This window comes from Pristis pectinata, chromosome 4 (genome assembly GCF_009764475.1).
Source record: "Pristis pectinata isolate sPriPec2 chromosome 4, sPriPec2.1.pri, whole genome shotgun sequence".
In the NCBI taxonomy this organism is placed as follows: Eukaryota; Metazoa; Chordata; class Chondrichthyes; order Rhinopristiformes; family Pristidae; genus Pristis; species Pristis pectinata.
Window position 1 is genome coordinate 59294945 of NC_067408.1, and position 25865 is coordinate 59320809.

At 41.4% G+C, this 25865-nt stretch overlaps 1 protein-coding gene across 6 annotated transcripts in view; it reads right to left on the minus strand.

Moving 5' to 3' along the window:
• Nucleotides 1-25865, minus strand: part of lrch1 (leucine-rich repeats and calponin homology (CH) domain containing 1) — a 216625-nt gene that overhangs the window by 89267 nt on the left and 101493 nt on the right. For all 6 annotated transcript variants that reach the window (XR_007956127.1, XR_007956128.1, XR_007956126.1 and 3 more), the window contains exons 3-6: nt 21086-21212; nt 18549-18654; nt 18314-18450; nt 4019-4149 (exon numbers count right to left, since the gene is read on the minus strand). Coding sequence is in view for 3 of the 6 variants with exons in the window: in XM_052013271.1 (XP_051869231.1) it covers nt 4019-4149; nt 18314-18450; nt 18549-18654; nt 21086-21212 (501 nt within the window). In the remaining 3 variants the exon portion in view is untranslated. The remainder of the gene's footprint in view (nt 1-4018; nt 4150-18313; nt 18451-18548; nt 18655-21085; nt 21213-25865) is intronic.

The window sequence follows — 25865 nt, forward strand, 5'->3', positions numbered from 1 at the left end:
AAATGCTTCCGGGGTCCCCTGCACTGTCTGCCTGTTCCCTTTCTTTTTCTCTCCCCTAACAGCCACCCGTCTATCTGCCTCCATGACCCTAGAAGTACCTGCTCTAAGGGGGGCTGACTGTCTCCTGATGCACAGCATCTACATAACTCTCTCCCTCCCTGATGGTTCGCAGTGCTTGAAGCTGCGACTCCAGCTCATCAATTCTGAGATGAAGTTCCTCCAGCCTCATGCACTTATTGCAGATGTAGTCACTGTGCACCACAGCAGGGTCAACTAGCTCCCACATCATGCAGCTGCAGCACATCACCATGTCCTCCATCTGAACTATTCTTTCCCTACCTAGCTTTATTCTACCTAAAATTTATAACAATAACAGTTAGACCTTACCCTTACTTACCAGCTACTCACCCGCCTCGCCCATTTACCGCCTAAGCCCATTGAGCCAAAGCCCAGTCACTCTGCTCCCTCTCACTCAGCTGCCCGCTGGATACGGCGGTCTTCTTTTTAAATTGTTTGCACGCTACCGATTGACGTCACGCGCCTACGCAGTCTCTCCCCGCTATCCACGAACTATTAAAAAAAACTTATATTTTTGTAAGTCCTCGGCTGATTCCACTCGCTCGCCTCTCATTCCTGATCAAAAACGCCGAAGATTCTCCCTTCTCTAAACCCTTTCTAATCCATGCATCTGTCCAACTGTCTCCTCAACCACTTCCTCTGGCAGCTGATTCCACATGGATACCACCCTTTGTTTGAAAGAGTTGCCCCTCATTCCTCTTAAATCGTCCCCCTCTCACCTTAACCTATGCCCTCTAGTTCTTGATACCCCACTCTGGGAAAAAGACTGAGTGCATTCACACTTTCCATGCCCCCCATAATTTTATACACCTGTATAAGATCACCCCTCAGTCTCCTACGCTCTAAGGAACAAAGTTTCAGCCTGTCCAACCTCTCCCTATAACTCAGTCCTTCAAGTCATAGCAGCATCCTTGTAAATATTTTCCGCACTCTTTCCAGTTTAATAGCATCTTTCCTATAGCGAGGTGACCAAAATTGAACACAATACTCAAGTGCAGCCTCACCAGCATCCTGTACAATCACATGACCTCCCAACTTTTATACTCGATGCCCTAACTTAAGAAGGACAGTGTGTCAAAAACCTTCTTCACCACCCTGTCTACCAGTGACGCCACTTTCAATGGACCACATACCAAGGTCCCTCTGTTCTGGAACACTCCCCGGGGCCCTGACATTCACTGTGAAACTCCTACCCGGATTTGACTTTCCAAAATGCAACACTTCATACTTATTGAAATTAAACTCCATTTGCCATTCCTCGACCCACTTACTCAGCTGATCAAGATCCCCCTGTAATTTTTGATAACCTTCTTCATTGTCCACTATACCACCTATTTTAGTGTCATCTGGAAACTTACTAACCATGCCGTGTATATTCTTTCCAAATCATTGATATAGATGACAAACAACAATGGGCCAAGCACTGACCCCTGAGGCACACCACTAGTCACGGGTCTCCAGTCCGATAAACAACATACCACCATCACCTTCTGCTTTCTACCATCAAGCCAATTGTGTATCCAATTAGCCAGCTCTCCCTGGATTCCTGGATGTAACACCTGAATATAATTTGGTTTCAATAACTAAAGTGCTGTATTTTCCATTTCCTTTGCTTATTTTAAGTAAAGAACTTCTCCCATGGATTTTACAAACCATCTTATAAAAAGGCAGAGGACCAAATCAAGACAATATTATCAAATTGCCAAGAAAATTATAATATCACCCTACTGTATACACAGACATAGTCAAGGAGAGGGAAGCACAAATTCATCAGGAAGATCCAAGCATAAACTCTTACAAGGAACAAAACAGACACCAAATCATAATCATTATGACTAGTGCATATATCACTTTCAAACTAGGTATGAACAACCTTGAAATTGCAATCTTTGAAATCTCAATGTCAGCATAAAATAGCATTATAATGTTGCTCTCAAGACCCCTGACCTGTATGAAGAATGAGTGGTAAGTTTTTAATAGAGAATTTGTGAACTCTCTCTGGTGATAGAGATTTGGAAGGCTCCGCATGTATGCCAAGTCCAACAGAAAACAGATACTATATGTGGCTTTCTCTTACTCAAACTACACAAAGACAAATCAACACATCAGCAATGAATACTGCGGGAACAATCAAATACAAAAGTAGTCTGCTTCCAGATACTCTTGCACAAGCAAATCATACATGTCAGTCTATTTGAACAGTGCTACTCAATACAAGGAACCCTGTAAGTTTCAAATAAAATTAACTATGGCATTTTCCACCAGGAGGCACCATAGTTTTAGACTGCAAATATTGAATCCACTGCACTAACAACAAAATGCTGATTTAAAAAGCTTTTCAATTGGGTAGTCCTGCCACAGAACAGCTAACCAGGAATTGAAAATCTCACTAACTGCAAAAAAAGCTGTTCAGTTTTGATCACAGAAATTTTTATGCTGTGGCTGAAAAGCTCACCGGCTTTGGGGAGCAGGCCCTTCTAATCAGTTTGGGGAAAGTAGTTCCAGTTGCCTGCTGCACTCTGTGCCCTCTGAAGTGATCAAGGAAGTGATGCAGCTAAAAAGACTACATATTGTTCAAAGGCCCACTTCCCGCTTCTCAAGGCAACAAGGTCCAAACAGAAAAATCAGCACACTATAAATGGCAACCAATTTAAGTGCTAGCTGACAGGATGGGAGCAGAGAGAAGGGGAGCAGGAGCAGAGAGAGACAGGAGAGGGGCAGCAGAGAGGGAGGGGTGGGTGGAGGGAGAGAGGGGGGAGTGCACAGGGGTGGGAGCACATAGAGGGGGGGAGCAGAGAGATTGGGGCAGAAAGAGAAGAGGATATATTAACCAGTGTGGGCAAGTGGTTCTCAGGTTAAAGATCAACTCTGGAATGAAGGAGTCAATGGCCTGGTCCTGCTCTCATTTATTCTATTCTCTTGTTCCCATCAAGAGAACAGAAAGCTGTAGAGATGTGATGAGAGGAGCATGAGAACTGTGTGTGTCTGTGCGCGCTCGCGCACATGCATGTGCACGTACGCACATGGGGAGCTTGGGCAAAGGGACACAAGTGGGCATGAGCAGGGTGAGGAAGTGTGAGATGGAGCATGCCCTGGGGCACGATGGTTCACTTGAGGGTTGGGAGTGGGAGATGTGCACAAGGGAGTAAAACATCAAAAGCTGTGGCTTCTTTTATTACGAACAGGGCAAGAGGCACGCGTTTATAATGATAAATTGATGGGAGAGGAGAGACCGATTCGAGTTGGCAAGAAATGTGGAATAAAAAGCTGCAGACACAAATGTTAAAGATTTCCAACAGTGAGGAAGATCAATCTCTTTGGAGAGTTGCAGCGCTGTGGAATTCACCTCCAGGATAAGTACTTGAGGCTCCAGCAATGCCGGCATTCACGATTAAATTACATCACGGATGGAGGAATACGTGGAGGGTAAGTTCCAGAAGGGACCTCTTGTCCAAACAGTCTCATTGCTGTGATTTCTTTACATTTGTGTGAAAGAAAGAATGTTTATGGGTCAGTAAATAGAAAGAGTGTCCTTTCCAGCAATGAGCTTCAATTATCTGGGAAGCTAATGAAGAGGACAGTTCAGTGGAAGAGGAGTGCTGTGGGGAGCAGTTCTGAGCTTCTTTATTTTATGAAGGGAGATGGATGTCATGAAATTTGGCAATTTAGTTTTCTTGCCTGACCATAGAGTCTCCATTCCCTCTGTGAACCAGGCATCTTCAACCCCTGATTTTAAAACAACAGGTTACAGATAAGCAATATGCATAATCCATCAAAATGTAGCTGGCTCCAGGCACATAAATTAATTATCCTTTCTTCAGCATCTAATTAATTTAAACATATGATTTTACATTGTTAGGATTCTGCAAAGAAGAACCCATTATAAATTTCACATTAAAGCACAGGTCTCAAGAAGACAAAGAATGCTTTTGAAACTTACCTCCCAGAAACGGGCTGTGGAACACAGGTCTTTTCCATTGGCGGTTGATAAAGACATTCCGCAGTCTTATCAATTCTACACGCCTCTATGTTCAGGTACTTGAATATGTGCACTTTACCCTTTATGCAGATCTAAAAAAAGATTATTTGTCTTCCTTAAAATGCATATACAAAACTCACTACAAATGCAACATCAGCACTGTGTTTTAAGACATAAAAAACACCGAAGTTGGAATAATTTAACCTTCAAATATTATTATTAGAAGAGATAATTTGATGTTCTATTCATTAACTTAGGGCTAACAATAGTGATGCTACAATACTATTAATAACTCTAGCAAACAAACCATGTTGCCCGGAAATAGAGCATGAAAGCCATCAAGTAAACACTAACTGCTGTATTAAACCACCACCTCTGAACCTTGCACACATAAATTTTTATGTACTTTCTAAAAGCCCATCAAGTTACACACAAGAGCAACCCAAGAATAAAGCTGTAGGGAAAAATGGGAGCTTCAAGTGGAAGGATATGCTTGCCTTTGAGCCAGGGGGTATAGATTCACAAGATTGATGCCTGGAATGAGTGGGTTATGCAACGAGGAGAGAGAGAGAATGATTGATCACCTTACCCATTGGAGGTAATAAGATTGATACATAAATTAATAGATCACACAAGGTTGGAAAGGAATTCACAGAGTAGATGCTAACAATTTGTTTCCCAAGGTCAAGGAATCTAAAACTAGAATAAAGGGTCAGACTTCTGGGACAGAGATGAGGAGAGATTTCTCTACTCAGAGAACAGTGAACACCGGAACTGCCAGAGAACTTCAGATGCCCGGTTGGTTAACATATTCAAGGCTGACAGATACATTTTTGGACAACAGGACGAATGAGGATCGAGGGGAAAGTGGATAATCCATATGAAGCTGGGTGTCCTGCATGTTTTCAGTTCCTTGCATTTTGTGTGTTGAGACCACGCCTTTCTGAACACCACAGAAGCAATCCTGAACTATGCCAAAACATGAGCAGAATCTCAGATTTTTGCAATGGCTATAACTTGGTGATTTTTAAGAACCTCCTCTTATATTAACTATTCCAGGTGCCAGAAAAGTAAATTGAATTGGATTTGAAATTAAGCATTCTAAAGAGTTAAATTTAGCAAGTACATGAATTGTAGTTGGTAAAATTTGTTAATTAAGTATTAACAGATGCATCCATTATTTGTTTACCAGAGACACAAGAGAGTGCAGATGCTGGAATCTGGAGCAACAAACAAGATGCTGGAGGAACTCAGTGGGTCAGGCAGCATCTGTAGAGAGAAACAGATAGTCGACGTTTTGGGCTCAGACCCTTCAACTGGACTGCTCCAATCTTTGCTTGTCAATACAGATTTTTCCAGATGCTTTAAGTAATTAGTCATAGAGTTATACAGCACAGAAACAGGCCCTTCGGCTCAACTTGTCCATGCCGACCAAATTGCATACCTGAGTTAGTCCCATTTGCCTGCATTTGGCCATATCCTTCTAAACCTTTCCTTTCCATGTACCTATTCAAATATCTTATGAATGTTGTAATTATACCCACCTCTACCATTTCCTCTGGCAGCTTGTTCCACATACCCACTACCCTCTGTGTGGAAAAGTTGCCCCTGAGGTCCCCTCTTTCCCCTCTCACAAATCTATGACCTCTAGTTTTAGACTCCTCTACCCTGGATAAAAGACTGACCATTCACCTTATCTGTGGCCCTCATAGTTTTATATACCTCCATATGATCACTCCTCAGCCTCTCTACGTGGAGAGAGAACACAAGGGTGTTTAGGTTGCTTCTATGGCTATGAACAGGAGTTAAGTTTTAGCAAGTGGTGAAATTATCCCTCTTGTAAGGTGAATCTTTGGAAGTCTCCAATCAAACCTATTGGCTTCTTTCTACCGGGAGGCTACCAACACCAATCTTTGAGAGGCCCTCTTCATTCATTCTCAGACTGCCATGTGTTGCTGGCAAGGCCAGTATTTAATACCTCTCTTTAATTTCCCCTTGGTGAATGACTTGCTAGGCCAGTTCAAGGGCACTTTAGTCACATTGGTCTGTACCTGATATAGGTCAGACCCGGCAAGGAATGAGGGTTTAGGGCATCGCGAATGGTCATGGGTCAGAAGAAATCATAGAATCAGGGAATTTTACAGCTAAAAATGGAGTTCAATGTGCATAATTCATCAGAAGGCAGCTTGTGCATGCACACACATTACAATATTTGCACCACTTTGCAAAGCCAGGTTCTCATTTTTTTGGGGGGTGGGGTTGCCACAGAGGGCTGTGTGAAAGGGAGAAAAACTAGTACAACCTTATTCTGGTAAATAACTTTATCTCAGCATTGGTGACTTGAGAAGCTATTCTAGCTTCCCAAACCATGCTACTGGTCTAGTATCTTAGCTCCACTAAAAAATCTGACACTGGCAAGAGTTGAAGAAGTGAAGTTAAAACATAGTAAGAAAATAAGTAGAATCAAGGTCATATCATTCAAAGGAAGAATAAATGGAACTCTGTAAAAGACTGACCCACATTCCATAGGGAAAGCAACTTACAAAGCAAGTTAACCGTTCCTTATTTGCTTAATCACTATAAACAAATAAAAACAGGCCATACAGTCAAAGTGCTTTTCAGCAAGTTGTCAGATTATCATTGCAATGCTTTTGGAAGTAATTTGGCTTGTAGGTAATGTCAGGAGAATTCTTGCAAAACTGTTTAAACAATCCAGAAAGAGCCCCCTTCCCTTCACCAGAATCCTTGACTGCCAACAAGCGAAATATAATTAAATGAATTCCTAAACCCACTTATGGAAATGTCATTTTATATTTGGTTTCGCTCCTAAGTATACATTAACGAAATCCTTTAATTTGCAAATCTCGAGACACAAGAGACTACAAATACTGGAATCTGGAGCAAAAAGTGAACTGCTAAAAAAACTGCAGCATCTGTAGAGGCAAAGAGATGGTCGATGTTTCAGGTCGAGACACTGCATTGGGACTGAGAGTGCAGAGGGAAGATGGACAGAATACAGAAGTGAGAGGGAGGGGTGAAACAGAGGGTTTTAGGTGATATGTGAAACCAAATGGGGGGGGGGGGGGCGGGGTGGGATAGGTAAACCAAGGGAGAAAAAAAAACAGGTAGACATGTGGGTGATGGGCAGATGAAGCCAGGTGAGGGGGAGGGGTGATGTTTAGGTGATGGAGGGGGGGGGAGGGGGGGAATGGAAAAGGTGAACAAAGGGAGAGAGACCCCGGGTGGACTGGTGGGAGTAGGAAAGGAACAGGGGGAGTGGGTTACCTGAAATTGGAAAATTCAATGTTAATACCATTGGGTTTTCAGCTACCCAAGTGGAATATGAGGTGCTGTTCTTCTAGTTTACGTTAGGTCTCACCATGGCAGTGAAGAAGCCCGAGACCTGACAAGTTGGTGTGGGAATGGAAAGGGGAATTAAAATGACATGTAACTGGAAGCTCATGACCTCCTTGGATCTCTGTGAATGGATTCCTATAGCTCTGTGCACAGTGTTAAATTATTCATCTTTAAGTAACTTGTGTGTGCCTTGCTTCACATGAGCATCCTCCTATTATACTTACTCTGGCTCTATCAGCATATGCCTCTATTCCTTTATCCTCACATATCAATCTCCTTCTTAGATGCATCTTGCTATTTGCCTCATTAACTCCATGTTCCACATTCTATTCTAATCCTTCTGGCTGAAGGCTTTCTATTTTATTACCTAGTTTATTAGTGAATAGCCTATATTTCTGACCTCTAGGTTAGGACTCCCCACAAGCAGAAGTATTTTTTCTCTCCACCTTATTAAATTTTTTCATTATCTTAAAATTTGCAGAGAGCAATAAATCAAGAGCAATTAATGCAGAGGAAGCTTGCTGCAAAATAGGAGAATGCATTAACATTGTTAAGTGAGCATGTAATTGGCAAATGAATCACAATGCAGATAAGTGTGAGGTAGTGTATGAATACAAGGTCATATACTGCTCAGGTCTGAATGGGATAGAGGGGCAATAAATCACTAATTCAGCCACAGCTAGAGTATTGTGTCCCATTTCTGTGCACCATATTCTAGGAAAGATGTGAGGCCCTTAGAGTAGGTGCAGAAGCTGGGGTTGTTCTTCAAACAGAGGAGGTTGTAAATGGATTTGATGGAGGCTTCTGAAGGGTCTAGACAGTATACAGAGGGAAACTATTCCCAGTGGCAGAGATGCCAAGAACCAGATGGCATAGAGTGAAGGTTAGGATCTGGAATACCTGCCAGGGCAGCTAGTGGAGGTAGATTCAACTGTGGAGTTCAAAAGGAAACTGGAGAACTTCTTGAAGGTAAAAAGAATCTACAGGGCTGTGGGGAGAGGGCAGGAAGTTGGACTAGCTGGATTGCTCTTGCACAGAGTTTGTATGGACTAGATGGATTCCTCAGTCCTTTCTGTGACTCAAAGGGAACAGAGGTACAAACACACAAATCTGTAAATGCAGTTATGCAGAATAGTAAGAAATAAAAAGTAAACCAAGGACTTATTTCGAGAGTGATAAAATTTAAAAACCGAAATGAGACTTTACAATGATATCCTACTTTGGTTAGACCTCACTTGCAGTATGGGCACTGTGCTGCTTTGCATAATACAAAGAAGCGTAAAGGTGCCTTAGAAGGTCCAAAAACGGATTCACTAGGATGATACCAGAAGTGAAATGTGTTGTCTGAATCTACATGCCTGTGATGTTGCTGCAAATTTTTCATTGTACCTGTAACTCACTGTAACTTGTGCATATGACAATAAACTCGACTTAAACTTCCAGCACAGTGAGATGTCTGTAAGGGAATGCTGCCAACTGGCACATTCCAGGGTGCAGGAGTACATCCTGAAGCTTGGTGCAGCCAATGCTAAGGCTCTGTGGGGAAGGATCACAATCTAGCTTCCTTCCGCTACTGCACATGGAGGGACTGAGTTGGGCGGGAAGCCCCTAGAACATGAAAAGGGGTATCACCCCGGGGGGGGGGGGGGGGGGTCACACAAGTGGTATGGTGCTATGGTTTTTCTCTTTTAAAAAGTTTACACTACTGAATGTAATGACGATGAATGTGTGAATGTGAAAGTTTTGCACTGTTTCTTCTTTTGTATATTTTTGTATGAATAAAGTTTATTTTTGAAACTAAAAAAATAAACTCAACTTAAACTTATTAGATGGAAAGACTGAACAAGCTTGGTCTCTTTTCAGCAAGGAGAAAACTGAGGGATGACCTATAAATGTCCTCTGCACTGTCTCTAAGGCCTTCACATCTCTCCTACAGTATGGCGCCCAGAGTAAGACAAAGTACTCCAGCTGTGGCCGAACTAGCAATTTAATGCTCCTTTATCCCATTCAGACCCCTTGAGACCTTGTATTCACACAATGCCTCACACTTATCCACACTGCAAGTCCGTTGGCAATTTCATGCTGATTTAACAATGTTGATGGATTCTCCTACTTTGCAACAACCATCCTCCATATTAATTAAACCTCAAGATTTGTTGCTTTTTGTAAATGTTACAATTGTACTTCTAATTCCTAAGTTTAAATCATTAATCAAAACTGTGACCAACAGTTGCCGAAGCACTGGTGGAACACTAGTTGACAAGCTAATTAACATGCATAAGGGCACACAACTTTCCCCAGATAAACTGAAGTCTTAACAAGGCAAGGATTTGATGTCTTATTTGAGCTTAAACATAATGTCTTAACAGCCAAGAATGAATCTTGTTTAACTTAATGCACCAAAATGTAGAACTATCAATCTTAAAAGTAGAAGTTTTAGATTACAATAAAGTTGACTGACCTATATAGCTCTTTTGAAAACAAAATCCAAATTCTAGATTAATGTTCTGTCTTGTTTTAGATAATATAAAAGCAGTAAAGGGCCAATGGCATTTAACATTTCAAAGGAAGGGAAGTCTGAGAGAGACAAGTAATTCCAGAATTTTAATTTTTTGGGGAATGAGCGAATTAGGGTCAGGGTCATTGCACTAAGTGTATGTGATTTGCCTTTCAAATGGTTCTACAGTCAGAATATTTTTCAAAAAGCACAGTTCCAGCAGAAGCTTTTCCATGAAATCCCAAAAGGGGAAATTTATCACAAATGAAATATGATCAGCCTTCAACATAGAGCACCTGACTTGACAAATGTTACAGACCTTTCTCCAATGACAGATAGCCCAGATGAATGTTTTCCTTAAACTTGGTCAACCTTATGCATGGGAACTTTGCAGGAAGGTGAGAGGAATTGATTTGAACATTGAATGTTTCTTTTGTTCAAAATGTTCATAAAACTGAACATAATTGAACACACCCTCTGCATCAATTGGAAGGTTATATTTAGTCCATCAGAGAAGAAGACAGAGCCACAGTACTTGTTGTTCCCAAGACCCTAAGAATATTTGAGGGGAAATTATGGATATTTAAAAGATTCACCATTACAATTTGAGTCTACTTCATGCTTCAGAACTTTAGTGATCTTTGCTGAAAGATGTCTACTTCATACATTTCTAGTTAACCCCAACAGGATCTGTCCAAAGTTTATATAACAAGACCTGGCCAAAGTTTAGTTTTGACTTTTTGGTCCAATAATTGCATATTCCTCATGTCGAAAGGATATCGAATTATTTGATAGTTCTGAGGGAACTTTTATATGAGAGCTGAATGCATAGCGGACTAAACGACTGTTGGGGGCTAAATGTCAATTTTAATCAGGAGTTATCAGCATTTCAGATATTAATACAAATAAGAACCAGTCCTCAAAAAGAAATCTGTTCACATCCAACTTGCAAGCAGTATTCAGACAGACACCAACGTCTGTAAAGATTACAGGCTGCCAGCTCACAGCAGGAGATCACTTAAGAGACATACTTTGGAAACTGACAAGACAATCTCTTTTATTGACACCTGTGCCAAGACAATATATACTTTAAGGACATTTCACGAGGAATGCTTATAGTGATGTGCTGGGGCTGTGATAACAACAGAAAAATACAACTTCAAGAAGCTTTCTCTTTTACCACTATTTACCCAGGATCCCTGTCCACATCAAAGGCAGTTTTTCTCACTGTTGATCAACTTTTTCATCTATAACTGGGTTAGAATCATACAATGGTTACAGCGCACAAGGCCTATCATGCCCATACTGGCTCTCAAAAGGAGCAACTTACAAGTTGCATTCCCTGGTTATTTCTCTGCAGCCTTGCAAAATTTATTCACCGCATATTCATCTATTTCCCTCTTGAATGCCACAATGGAACCTGCCTCCCCACATCTGTAGGCAGTGTATTCCACATTCCAACCACACGCTGCGTATAAAAGATTTTCCTCATGTTGCTCTTAATTCTCTTCCCCTTAATTATGTACCTCTGGTCAGCTACCCCTCCACCAAGGAATACAGCCTACCACTATCCCCTCTGTCCAGATATCATTTCATATATGTCCATCACATCTCCCTTCTGTCTTCTCTTCTTGAAAGAAAATAATCCCACTCTCTTCAACCTATCCGAATTCCTAATCCTAGGGACCATTCTCATAAATCTGCTCTGGACCCTCCCTCATGCCTCCACATCCTTCCTATAATGAGGTGAACAGAACTGAACACAATACTCCAGCTGAGGCTCAACCAGTGTTAATAAAGGTTCAGTGTGACTTCCCTGCTTTTATACTCTACGCCTCCATTGATAAAGCCCAGAAATGTGTAGACCTTATTAACCCCTTTCTCAACCTGTTTTTCCACTTTCAATAACTTGTGCACCCTACCACAACCCAGGTCCGTCTGCTCCCATTCCCCTATAAGAACAGTGTCCTTTATTCCATACTGCTTCTCCTCATTCTTCCGACCAAATGTATCACTTCTCCAAATTAAACTTCATCTGCCATGCACCTGCCCATTTTACCAGCCTGTCTATATCCTCCTGCAATCTATCACTAACCTCTTCACAGTTCACAATGCTGCCCAGTTTTGTGTCATCCACAAATTTAGAAATTGAAGCTTGCATCGCTAAGATCACATCAATAATATAGATCAATAAAAGCAGCATCCCTAACGCCTGCTCCTGGGGAACAGCACTATTTACAGCCCCAGAAACAACTTTTTATCATGGCCCTCTATTGCTTCTTACTTATTCAACTTTGTATCCATATTATCAATGTCCTGTTTATGCAGGTCCTTCAATTTTGTTGATAAACCTGTTATGCAGCCCCTTAACAAAAGCCTTCTGGAAGCCCATGCACATTAGCCTCATCAACTCTATCCATTTTCACATCAAAAATTATATCAAACTAGTTAAACACAATTTGTCCGTAACAATAGGATCTTAATCCATTTTCCTCCAGATAATTATAAATCCTGTCTCGGATCCATGTTTCAAAAGCTTTCCCACCACTGAGAGTAAACTGACAGGCCTCCAGTTATTGGGCTAATCCTTAACTCCCTTTTCTTGAACAAGGAAGTAACATTCACCACTTTCTAGTCTGGTACCCTTTCCTATCCAAAGAGCACCGAAGGATTATGATGCCCCCAGGATTTGCTCCCATACTTCCAGGTTAAGAATAGGAAAGCTGGCAAAATTAGATGAACTTGAGTGGCCACCACATCCAGCATAGAATTCTAGGATTGTAGGATTCAAAGGAGTGTCCTCTTTTAATTCCTTGCTATCCATCCGAATTTTAGTTCAGCCAATTCAAGGGTTAAATTCCACTGTGGTGTCAGCAATGGCTGGTGTGTGTTTTACATAATGATCACAATAATCTTGATGCCTCAGGCAGCTCAACTTTTCTGCACATCAGTTCTGCTCAACTTGTCGCACAGTCACCATTAAGCTCCCAGATAAAGCGGCTACATAGGGCACTTGATTTAATTATGAAATTTAACTTGGTCGGTTCCACAGCCTCATAGAACCTTAACTAAGCAAACTCTTAGAAGAGCTGAAACTTGAGGTATGATAGTGTGGAGCATAATCGAAATGAACAGTAGCAGAGACATGGTTGAAAGGACATGACTGGCAGGCAACTCAGTGTTCTAGTGTATAAAAGCTTCAGGTGTGATAGTGGAGGAAGTACAAGAGGGGGCATTGCAACGTTGATTAAGGAGACCATCATTGTAATAATGGAGGATATCCCAGGCTCATCAAATGAGGCCATAGAGGAAAAACTGAGAAATAAAAAAAGGGTGAAGACTTTACTGGAGGTGTACTACAAACTTTCTAACAGTCAGCAGGAAGGGTTATATTAGGGTTATAGCAATAGGTGATTTCAACTTTGACTTCATTTTCAACTGGGATCGCTTTATAGTGCGAAAGGCCTATAAAGGGCAAATTTTTTTTAAAGTACATCATAGAGAACTTTTTGTAGATAGTCCTACTGGACCTAATATTAGGGAATTTAGCTAAGCAAGAAATGTCTGTGGGTGAGCATTTTGGGGAGAATGACTGTAATTCCCTAAGTTTCAAGATAGCTGGAAAGGGACAGTGTTAAGAAATTAAGGTCCTGAACTGGAGGAAGGCCAATTTCAATCTTATCAGATAGGACATGGCAAAAGTCGACTGGGAGCTTCTACCTGAGGGCAAATCAGCAGAAGCCTTTTAGAAGTAAAATAGTGAGAGTTCACAGCTGATGTGCTCCTGCAAGGTTGAAAGGTAAAGAAGGTAAGTAAAGGGAACCCTGGATGTCAAGGGATATTGAGGGATTCATGAAGAGAAAAAAGGGAAGCATATGGCAGGTATAGAGAGCTAAAAACAGGCAAGGCCCTTCAAAGTACAAAATGTGTAAGAAATACTTAAAAAGATAAATTAGGAGGGAAAAGAGGGGCCACAAAATATCAGTGGCAGAGAAGATTAAGGAAAATCCCAAGGCATTTTGTAAGTATATTAAGCGCAATAGGGTAACCTGTGAAAGAAGAGATCCCTTTAGGGACCCAAGGGGCAATCTGTGCGTGGAGCCAGAGGACATGGGCAAGGTACTAAACGAATACTTCTCATCTATATTCATCTATATTCACTAATCAGAAATAGATTGTAGTTGCAGAGTTCAGAAAGGGGACAGGGATATTCTAGAGCATGATAACATTAAAAAGGAGGTATAAGATGTCTTAGTGGACATAAAATAGGATACGTCACCAGGGCCTGAAGAGATGTATCCCAGGCTGCTGTAGGCGGCAAGGGAGTAGATCGCTGGAGTCCTGACCGAGATTTTTAAATCTTCAGTGGACGTAGGTAATCGGTTTATTACTGTCACATGTTCAGCAATTCAGTGAAAAGTTGTGTTTTGCATACCATCCATACAGATCATTTCACCAGATCAGTACATTGAGGTAGTACAAGGGAAAAGCAAATAACAGAATGCAGAATATAGTGTTAGTGACAGAGAAAGTGCAGTGCAGGTAGACAATAAAGTGCAAGGGCATGATGAGGTAAATTGTGAGGTCAAGAGTCCATCTTATCATACAAGAGGTCCATTCAAGAGGTTTATAATATTGAGGAGAGGTGCCAGATGGCTGGAGGACAGCAAATGTGGTATCTTTATTCAAGAGAAGCAGGAGGGGTGCCAGTGTATCTAATGTCAGTGGTGGTTATAGGCCAGTGTATCTAATGTCAAATTCCTGGGACAAAATTCTGAAGAACAAGATTACAGAGGAGACACAAGAGACTGCAGATGCAAAAATCTGGAGCAAAAATGAACTGCTAGAGGAGCTCAGCAGGTCAGGCAACATCTGTGATTAATCTACACTTAGAAAGACGAGGATTAATGAGGGATAGTCATCATGGATTTGTTGGTGGGAGATCCTGTTCAAGTAGTTTGATGGATAAGGTAATAAAACATATTGATGAGGGCAGTGTAGTTGATGTAGTTTATGTGGATTTTAGTAAGGACTTTTACAAGGTCCAACATGGAAGGCTGGTCCAAAAGGTTCATGTCCATTGGATTCAAGGCAAGGTGGCAAATAGGATCCAATTTTGGTTTGATAAGACAAAGGATAATGACGGAGGTTTGCTTTTGTGATTGGATGCCTGTGACTTGTGGGATAACACAGAGATTGGTGCTGGGTCCCCTACTGTTTATCACATACATTAATGCTAGAGGTATGATTAATAAGTTTGCAGATGACATGAAAATTGGTGGTTTTGTTGATAATCTTGGTTTAAAAACAATACTGGTCTGCTGGTAAATTGGGCAGAACAATAGCAGATGGAACTTAATCCTGGTAAGTGTGACATGATCTAACAAGGGTAGGACATGCACCATGAATGGTGGGGTTGCAGGGAGTATTGTTGAACAGAGTGACCTTGGTGTACAAGTTCATAGATCCCAAAAGGTGGAAGGACTGGTGGATAAGGTGATGAGATATTGACCTCCATTAGCTAAGGCATAGCATAGAAAAGCATGGAAATCATGGTGCAACTTTATAAAACTTTGGTTAAGCCATACTAGAATATTGTGTACAGTTCTAGTCACTACACTGAAAGAAGGACATGACTGCACGAGAGAGGGTGCAGAGGAAATTTACCAGCATGTTGCCTGGAACGGAACATTTCAGTTATGAGAGACTAGATACACTGGGTTTGCTTTCCTTGGAGAGGAGGTGGGACTTAATAGAGGTGTACAAAATTATGAGGGTCACAGATAAAGTGTATAGTGAGGCACTTTTCCCTATAACAGAGACATCTGGAACCAGCAGCAAAGGTTTGAGGTGATGAGTGAGAGGGTTAGAGAGGATTCAAGCAAAACTTTTTTCACCAAGAGGGCAATTCCAATCTGGAATGCATTGCCACAACATTTAAAAAGTATATGAATGAACATTTCCATCACATAGAAGGCCACGGACTAAGTGCTGAGAAATGGGATTAGTGTAGATGGGTACTTGATGGTTAGCATGGACATGGTGGGCTGAAGGGCTGGTTTCTGTGCTGTATAACTCAATGAAACACAACCTTCCAACTCGAGCCCGAGGCTGAGCTCAATATCTGCTGGAAAAGTTGATAGTTACCAGATATCATTGTCAATGAAAAGCATCCTAAAACATAATTCACTTCTCCAAAATGGCCATCAGCACAGACCAAACCAAACAATGAATCAAATGCAGCGATACAAACGTGCAATCACAATACTAATCATGAACATTTCAATGATGAACGTATATTGCCTCACTCTGTGGGACAACCCTGAGTACTATTGCTCATGGTACAGCAACCTGGAATTCCCTACTTCAACAGAATTGGTCCATGCAGATTACTGATTCTTATCTATTCATGCTCCAATATACACATGTGCACGCAGGGTTACTGTGTGGAGTTCTGGTTGCCTAAAGGAAGGATATGATTGCCCTGGAGAGAGTGCAGAGGATATTCACCAGGATGTTGCTTTGATTGGAGGACTTTTATGGGGAGAGATTGGACAGGTTGGGCTTGTTTTCCTGGAGTGAATGAGGCTGAGGGGTGACCTGATAGAAGCATGCAAGAGGCTTAGAAAGCTTCATTCAGCTTCATTCACCTTAGATAGGGTAGATAGTCAAAATACATTTCTCATGGCAGAGGTATCAAAAACAAGAGAACATCGGTTTAAGGTGAGAGGAAAGAGCTTTAAAGGGGATCTGATAGGTAAGTTTTTTTTTACACAGAGTATTTGATATATGGAACTCACTGCCAGACGAGGTGTGAAATCAGACACAATTACTATGTTTAAGAGGCAATTAAATAGGCAAGGCATAAAAAGATACAGACCTTATTCAGGCAAATGGGATTAGTGTAGATTGACAAAAAGGACAGCGTGGATGAGATGTGGTGCAGGCTTAGATGCTAGTCAAGCCCAAGCCCAAGATTCATGAAAACAGCATTAGGAAAATAAGATATTGAAAAATCACAGGTAGAATTGAATCACTAAATACAGGATTGAAGAAGCTGAAACCAAATTCTGCCAGAGGAAATGACAATGAGCCACTTCTAACAATCCATGTTAGCACTGGATTCAAAAAGTGAAATACTAGAAATCTAAGAAAAACAGCAATGCTGGAAATATTCATCAAATCAGGCAACAGGGAAACAAGAGTGAACTTTTTGGCTCGATGACCTTTCTTCAAAATTGAAAAAGCCTAGAAACATGTTTTAAGTTGCAGAGAAGGGGTGTGGGGATAGGGAAGGTGTGGAAAGATCTAATAGAATATCTGATAAGGTGGAGACCAAGAGACTGAATGTCACATCTGTTGTGGATGCCAGTTGAGAGGGCAGTGAAGACTTGTTAAACACAGATAATCTGTGTGGGGGAAACTTAAAGAGGAGACAAATCAAGACAGATGAAAAAAGGTTCAATAAAACAACATGCTGGAACTGCAGATATAGAGTAAAAAAGCAAAATACTGCAGTTATTGGAAATCTGATATGAGGACAGAAAATTATGTAAACATTCAGCAGGTCAGGCAGCATTTGTGGAGAGAGAAACTGAGTTTACATTTCAGATTAATGATGATTCATCAGAACTGGCCATTTCTGATAAAAACTGAAAAAGCTGGGTATCTGAAATTGGAGAAGAGATAGTCAACTGGAAGCATGGGGTTCCCCTTGCTGAATGAATGTTGCTCTAAGTGGAACAGTCAATGGAAGCACAGAATTACCCATGCTGATTGAATGGAGTTCTGTCACTGGTTTCTCCAATGTGGAGACCGCATTGTGAGCACTGAATGTACACGATAAATCAGAAGTATAAGTGAATCACTGCTTCACCTGGAAGACAAGTTTGGGTCCCTGAATAGTAAAAAGGAAGGAGGAAAGGGGTCTTGAAGGGTATATTGTAACGAGCTGGGTAGATACAGGGGAACCTGTGGATGTGGACACTCTCTGTGCCAAGAATATCCTTCCTCAGATAAGGAGGCAAGAAGTGCACACAAAACTCCAATGGGATCTCAGGAAGGCCCTGTACAGCTACAGTGAGCCCTTTCTCAGCCAGCAGTACCACCACCGTGTCATTCAATCTCTATCCTATTATAAAGACTCATTAATTCTTTCCTACCTTCCCCCTTCCTTGCAAAAAAAAATGTTGGATTTGTAAGTTTTCTCTGTTCTGATGAAAGCTCATTCACCTAAAATGTTAACAGTTTCTCTCTCCACAGATGTTTCCTGGCCTGTTATGTCTTTATTCCATGTGATCAATGAAGAGTCTCAGCAGTAGGTTACATTGAATCTATCCAAAGGCATCTGAAAGGGCAATTTTAAAGATAGCATTCTGGACATCTTTTAGCAAATGACTGACCTGTGCAGGTGGAGACTGCAGTGGATTATTATCCATTTCTATTATCTGTAGATGCTTCATGTTTCTGTAGCAGATTGGTATCGACACAATCTTATTACAGGAAAAATCTAATTTCACAAGAGGGAGGTCTGCTAGCTCTGCAGAAAAAAAAACAAGTGCTTCAGTATTTTCTTTAATTATTTCAGTGTTTCATGTGGAAATAACAAGATATTAAGAAATTCAAAAACAGCTTCACCCCCTGGCAAAATCTGCAGATAATTTCTCCTGACGTTCAACTCTCTGAGCAATTGAAGTTGTCCCATCTGTTGTGGCAAGGCTGTAATTTCATTGCAACTCACGTCCTGAATGTTAAGAAGCAAAAACAATTATTAGAGTTCCTTCCAAAAATCACCACATGATTCTATAAAGAGCCTTGCGCTACTGAAGGGGACAGCCCTTCAGAAGTACAGAGTACAGGAGAGCACTTACAAAAGCAATTGGGAGGGCAAAGAGGGGCCATGAAACGTAACTAGCAGATAGGATTAAGCATTTTATGGCAAGTTTGCAGATGACATGACAATTAGTGGTGTTGTTATTCATTGTGAGAAGGGCAGTCTTAGGCTACAAATCAGGTATTGATCAGCTGGTAAGTTGGGCAGAGCATGGCAGATGGAATCTAATCCTGATACGTGTGAGGTGATGCATTGTGGGGGGGTCAAGTAAGGATATATTATATACCCTAAATATATCCTGGGGCATATAAAGGAACAAAGGGACCTTGGTGTACAAGTCCAAAGATCCCCAAAGATGGCATAGATTATAAGAGCAAGGAATACTTGGTGCAACGTTACCTAACATTGTTTGGGCCATAGCTGGAGTATTGTGTGTGGTTTCACTAGGATGTTGCCTGGAATGGAATGTTTCAGTTAATGGAGAGATACTGGATAAACTGGGTTTGTTTTCCTTGGAGCAGAGGAAACTGAGGGGGAACCTGACAAGAGGTATATAAAAAAAATGAGTGGCATAGATAGGGTGGATAGTAAGAACCTTTTCCTCATGGTAGAAGTGTCAAGGACCAGAGGGCATAGGTGAGGAATTAGAAGGGATCTGAGCAAGAATTTTTTTCACTCAGAGGGTGGGTGCAATCTGAAACACAACTGTGTGAGAAGGTGGTGGAGGCAGGTTATCAGATAATATTTAAGCAGCATCTGAATGAGCACTTGAATCACCAAGGCATCAAAAGAATGGACCAAGGCATAAAAAGTATAGATCAACTGGTTGGACAAACTTGGGTTGTTTTCTCTGAAGTGGCAGAGGCTGAGGGGAGACCTGATAGAGGTTTATAAGATTATGAGAGGCATATGACAGCCAGTATCCTTTTCCCAGGGTTGAAATGTCTAATACCAGAGGCGTGCATGTATGGTGAGAGTGGGGCAAGTTTCTTTTTTATGCAGAGAGTGGTGGGTGCCTGGAATGCACTGCTGGGGTGGTAGCCAGTACGCAAGTTCTTCATTTTTGCAAATCTAACCAAAAGCTCTAGCCTATTGCAGTAGTTCTTCTTTCATCTACATTTCTGGTTTCACTGTTTTCTCCTACCTTTAATTAAACTCATCTGTCAGGCTTGGGTCAATGATGCAATCAACCAGGTTTGAAGGTTGTGGGTTCAAGCCCTACATCAGAGATCTGAGCTCCACATCAAAGCTGACATCTCAGTGCAATACTAAGGGATCTGTCCAATGCCTATCCCTTAATCACTGATACTGAAACAGTTGAACTAATCCTTTATCAGCTGGTCCTTCATGGCTCTTTGCAGAGCAAAAGTTTACAGTCGTAATTTCCTTCGTTACAGTGGTGTTTGTGTTCAAAAGGTACCTGCAATTGACACTGGGATCTTCTGAGATTATGGAAGGTGCCATAAATGTTATTCTTTTAACTATCCTCCATTGGTAAACTGCGTCCAAGAACCTCCATTCCCCTTTTCACTCCAAGTAATTGTATCCCCTTTCAATGGCTCCAAACTTTCCACAAATTTCAGGTCTGAAAACTGCTTAGACTGGGAGTAAAGGACTGCCTAAAATATCCCTGTAATTCTGAACTGAGCAGAAAAAAAACTTGCTCTTATGTTTTATCTCCCATCCTCTCTCCCCTCACTGTACTTTTTCCCAACTTTATTTTATTAATCTATTATTGATCATTTTGAACTTTTCTCTCTGATTCCTAGACCATGTGTTGAAATCAAGACCCATTCCAATCTCCTCCACTGTCAGTCTTTCTTAGGACCTCACAACTACGGGGCATCTTTCATCTTCCTTGCTCTCTCCCTTCAACAACGTGCTTTTCAGTGTAATCCTGGTATCACTTAGTCACTGGTTCCTGCTTTGCTTTGTCTTTCTTTTCACTTGCATTGAACCATAATAATGTCAGAGAGTTGGAGCTCAGGTCCTTCTCTTTGGATTCTCAATCAGTGAAAGGAAACAATGCAACATGATCTGAATGACTGTCAAGCAATTCCAGAAAAGTACCTGCATTTATCCAAGTGGGAATTTTGTCCAGGATGCACCAAGTGCTTGAAATATTGGAAACAATTTGCGTCAATATGTTCCATGCTTGTACTCAGTGTGAACATATTACTCACAATGGCATTTTATTCTTATCTTCAGTGGGCCAATTATTGCACTTTGGCCTACATCATTAAAATGTACATAAAGTATTACAGATACCGGGTACCTGAAAAGAATATTATAGTTAGATAGACCAAATATTGAATGAACTTCACAATAAAGAAATACATACCAGTTCCATTAAACACTTCAACTGTCCAATATCTTCTGGAAGCGACACCAACTTATTGTTGCTGACTACCAAGACTTTAAGAGGGAGGGCACAGATGCACAATGGCAATGTAGAGAGTTGATTTCGACTGGAAAAAAAGGACATATCCTTCAAATACTATATAGTGACAAAATTTCAGAATAATCTTCACTTAAATTGCAATTACTTAGTTTAGATCTTATTACAGACATTTTAACCTTTCAGCCATTTAATGGATATACTTTGATTGGAACCATCACCTTATGTTAAAACTGTAAAACTAGTTCCAAAAATAAATCCACATGTTATGGTGCTATTTTTTTTAATTGGTTAGTCCGTCATCTTTTCATGTCAGTTTAGAACTTTCTTAAGTTGCAGCTATATAAATAAACACATTTCAAAATATAGAACTATTTAAAGATTAAACAACTTGACAGTTTAATGTGCAGCATCTACTTCACTACCCTGGACTTGTCAGGTGACTTGAATCTGTAGCAAACCTTCCCTCACTCACGTAACTGTAAAATCTATACCTTAACTCACATCCAAGTTCTAACCTGCAACTAATTCTCAAGGAAATGGATACCTGGAGTACAGAAGGAAAGAGGGACATTTGGCAGCCATCACATGTAATTAAACTGCACTGTGGTTTATGGCAGAACAGCTGCTTTTATATTTTTGTGGATGTCTCTGGCAAGACTGGCACTTACTATCCATCTCTAATGGCCCTTGAACAAACTGGCTGAATGAAGAGAGCAGTTTAAGAATCAGCAACATAGGTGAGTCTGGAATCTGCACTCATATCTCAATCAGGTTGGCAGATCTTCCCTTCCCTGAAGGACAATGGTGACCCAGACAATTCTTGTGTGCACACGTCTGGAGACAAAGCTCCAAGATTTCAGCAACTCATTCACCACAGCATAGAGGAGGATGGTCCTTACACTCAACCTCCATAAGATTAGGGTCTTCTACCAACCTGCCTCTGCTGCCCCACACTGTCCTCTTACAATAACAGCTCATTGCATCACCATAAGAAAGGTGGATCACTTCCCATATCTCGGGAGTCATCTCTTAGCGAAGGCAAACATCAGTGATGAAATCCACCACCATCTTAAGTGAACCAGCACAGCCTTCAGTTGATTTAGAGACAGGGTATTGAAAATCGAGAACTCAGGCCTGGTTCAAAACTTGTGGTCTACCAGGCAGTGGTGATCCCTGTTCTCCTATATGGTTGTGAGACCTGGTCTAGCTACAATGGGCACCTCAAGGCAATGACAAGACAACATCAACGATGTTTCCTCAAAATCCTCAAACTCATAGGAAAGACTAGCAAATCAACTTGTGTCTTCTCCCAGGCAAACATCCCCAACATCAAGATTCTAGTTACCCTCAGTCACCTACAGTAAGTAGGACAAGTTGCTCAAACGGTCAACATCTAACTTCCAAAACAGACACTCTATAGTGACACTCTATAGAGGAGATTAGCAAGTAGACAGAGTAAAAAAAAAACTCAGGCAAATGCTCCAAGTCTCCATGAAGAAGTGCAACATCTCCACTGACTCCTGAAAACCTCTGGCCTATGACTACTCAGATGGAAGGAGTATATTCAGGATAGTGTTGAAAACCTCGAGGCCAAACATCAGGAGCACATGGAAATGCACCAGCTCACGAACTATCCACCTGACCAGCCAACCCATGGAAGAGTCTGGGGTTCCCACACTGGCCTCATCAGTCACCTCAAAGTACACCAAACTGGAGTGGAAACAGATCAACTTGTGACTGTCCAAGAAGAAGAAATGAGTTATCAAGACAATTCAGCCATTTTACGGTTAACATAACTGATACTAGCTTTTCATATTGGATGTATTTAATAACTTAAATTTGCATTCACCAGCTGTCCATGGCGGAATTGAACCTGACTCCAGACTTCTGGGTACTGATCCAGTAACCTAGCCATGATGCTCCTGTACCCATCAGTTAATAACTGTTTAATAAGTAACTTTTAATAAGCCTCCTGGCATTCATTGTACACCTGCAGAACGAGGCTTGCTCAATATGTGCAGTCACAGGTTGTGCCATCATCAAATGCCAGTGCACCCATAATTCATTCTCTTCCCAGTGGATTTCTTTTGGTTTTAGGCAGCAAAATTTGAGACCTCAATACTCCTTATTCCCTGCCATCAAGTTATCAGAGAAATATACCATAGCAGGGAAGAGTAGAAAACATTTAGCTGCAGACCTTGTTAACCCAAAGCCATTCAAACAGGTGCATAGTTAAATACATTCCAAAACAACAGACTTCAATGCTGTCCATTGTACCGGATATACTTAGCTATTAAATTTTTCCTGAAGGAACTTTCGCAATATTCCAGTCCTTTGAGATATAAGTGGTTTGCTGGGCACCAATTGAGCATCTGGCCAGCCAGCTGAAATAATTTGAACTTCCAGAATGCACCAGCATGCCAGTGGGAATCCCTACAGAGCCCTTTCATGAAACTCACACATACTTAATTCACACAGAGGTGAAGTCAGGGACACAGGGACTCAGTGGCCATTACTCTCCATTTCACCCAACAATTTAGAAAGCTAACTGAGTAGAAGATTGCCATAATTGGAACCACTAGAACTTGAGACTTCTCTATAGAAAACTCTTCAGTTTTTACACAGGGGACTTAGAAATTTAGAAATAAACTTTTTGCTGAACTTTGCATGGAGTGGTCCTCTTCAATACAAAAGCAAGTAGGGGTTACATTTTACTGCAAACAAACTAAGTACTGTATCATTTCAGGATGACAAATAGATTTTGAAAGCTGGTTTTATAATTCATGGGAAATATATACTTTATCTGTCAGTGGTTTGTTGGCCAATTTTGCTGCTTGCTAGAAGTTGAATAAACAATATTCACAGGAACTTTGCAAATCCCACCTTTCAGCCTATTACCTGTCAGCCTATTACCTGTTATTAAATGTCCAAGTTAAACACGCACACTTCACTGACAAGCAATGCCAGAAGCACACGATTTTACTCATTCTCTACTGACTATTTTGACTTGATTGTTATTGTAAAATCCTGACATGAAAACTTAAGGTATTAAAATATTATACTGATATAAAATGAAGGCCAGGGGATATAAAACAATAGATAAACCAATAGTAAAACCACTAAATTACCAATTACTCTTCTCAATGGATCATATAGTCTCTAGTTTAGAACCATAGAACCATACAGCACAAAACAGGCCCTTCGGCCCACCATGTTGTGCTGTCCATCAAACCACCCTCACACTACCTAACCCTTTCCTCCCGCATATCCCTCTATCTCACATTCCTCCATGTGCCTATCCAACAAACTCTTGAACCTGTCCAATGTATCTGCCTCCACCACCACCCCAGGTAGTGCATTCCATGCACCAACCACTCTCTGGGTGAAAAACCTCCCCCTGACATCTCCCCTGAACCTCCCACCCATAACCTTAAAGCCATGCCCTCTCGTCTTGAGCATTGGTGCCCTGGGAAGGAGGCGCTGGCTGTCTACTCTATCTATTCCTCTCAATATTTTATATACCTCTATCATGTCTCCTCTCAGCCTCCTCTTTTCCAGTGAATAAAGCCCTAGCACCTTAAGCCTCTCCTCATATTCCATACGCTCTAATCCAGGCAGCATCCTGGTAAATCTCCTCTGCACTCTCTCCCACGCCTCCACATCCTTCCTATAATGCGGCGACCAAAACTGAACACAGTACTCTAAGTGTGGTCTAACTAGAGTTTTGTAAAGCTGCATCATCACTTTGTGGCTCTTAAACTGAATCCCACGATTTATGAAAACTAACATCCCATAGGGCTTCTTAACTGCTCTATTCACCTGAGGCAACTTTCAGTGAACTGTGAATATGAACCCCCAGATCCCTCTGCTCCTCTACACTGCCAAGTACCTTGCCGTTTACCTTGTACTCTGCCCTGGTGTTTGTCCTTCCAAAGTGTACCATCACACACTTCTCCGGATTGAACTCCATCTGCCACTTGTCAGCCCAGCTCTGCATCCTATCAATATCCCTCTGTAAGTTCCGACAGCCCTCCATATTATCCACAACACCGCCGATCTTAGTGTCGTCCGCAAACTTACTAACCCAGCCTTCCACCCCCTCATCTAAGTCATCTATAAATATCACAAAAAGTAGAGGTCCCAGAACCGATCCCTGCGGGACACCACTAGTCACTGCCCTCCAATCCGAGGGCACTCCTTCCACCACAACCCTCTGCTTTCTACAGGCAAGCCAATTCCTAATCCACACAGCCAAGCTTCCCTGGATCCCTTGCCCTCTGACCTTCTGAAGAAGCCTACCATGAGGTAACTTATCAAACGCCTTACTAAAATCCATATAGACCACATCCACCGCACTACCCTCATCAATCTTCCTCGTCACCTCCTCAAAGAACTCTATCAGGCTTGTGAGGCAAGATCTTCCCTTCACAAATCCATGCTGGCTGTCCCTAATCAGTCCATTATTCTCCAGGTGTTCATAGATCCTATCCCTTTGTTAAGCAAACATGCCAGGATTGCCCCAATTCAGTTCTTCTTCTACCTGGAACCAGATGATCACTTTTGTATGTTGATAAATGTATACTGGAATCTTATTTTATGATATTTGAATGCTGGAGATTTTCATGACTCAGGTGTATGGTTTTTTGCTTGTTAAGGGGTATCAAAGGATGTGGTGGATCAATGCTGGGTAAATGCATTGAGATCTCCCTCAGCTATGGCT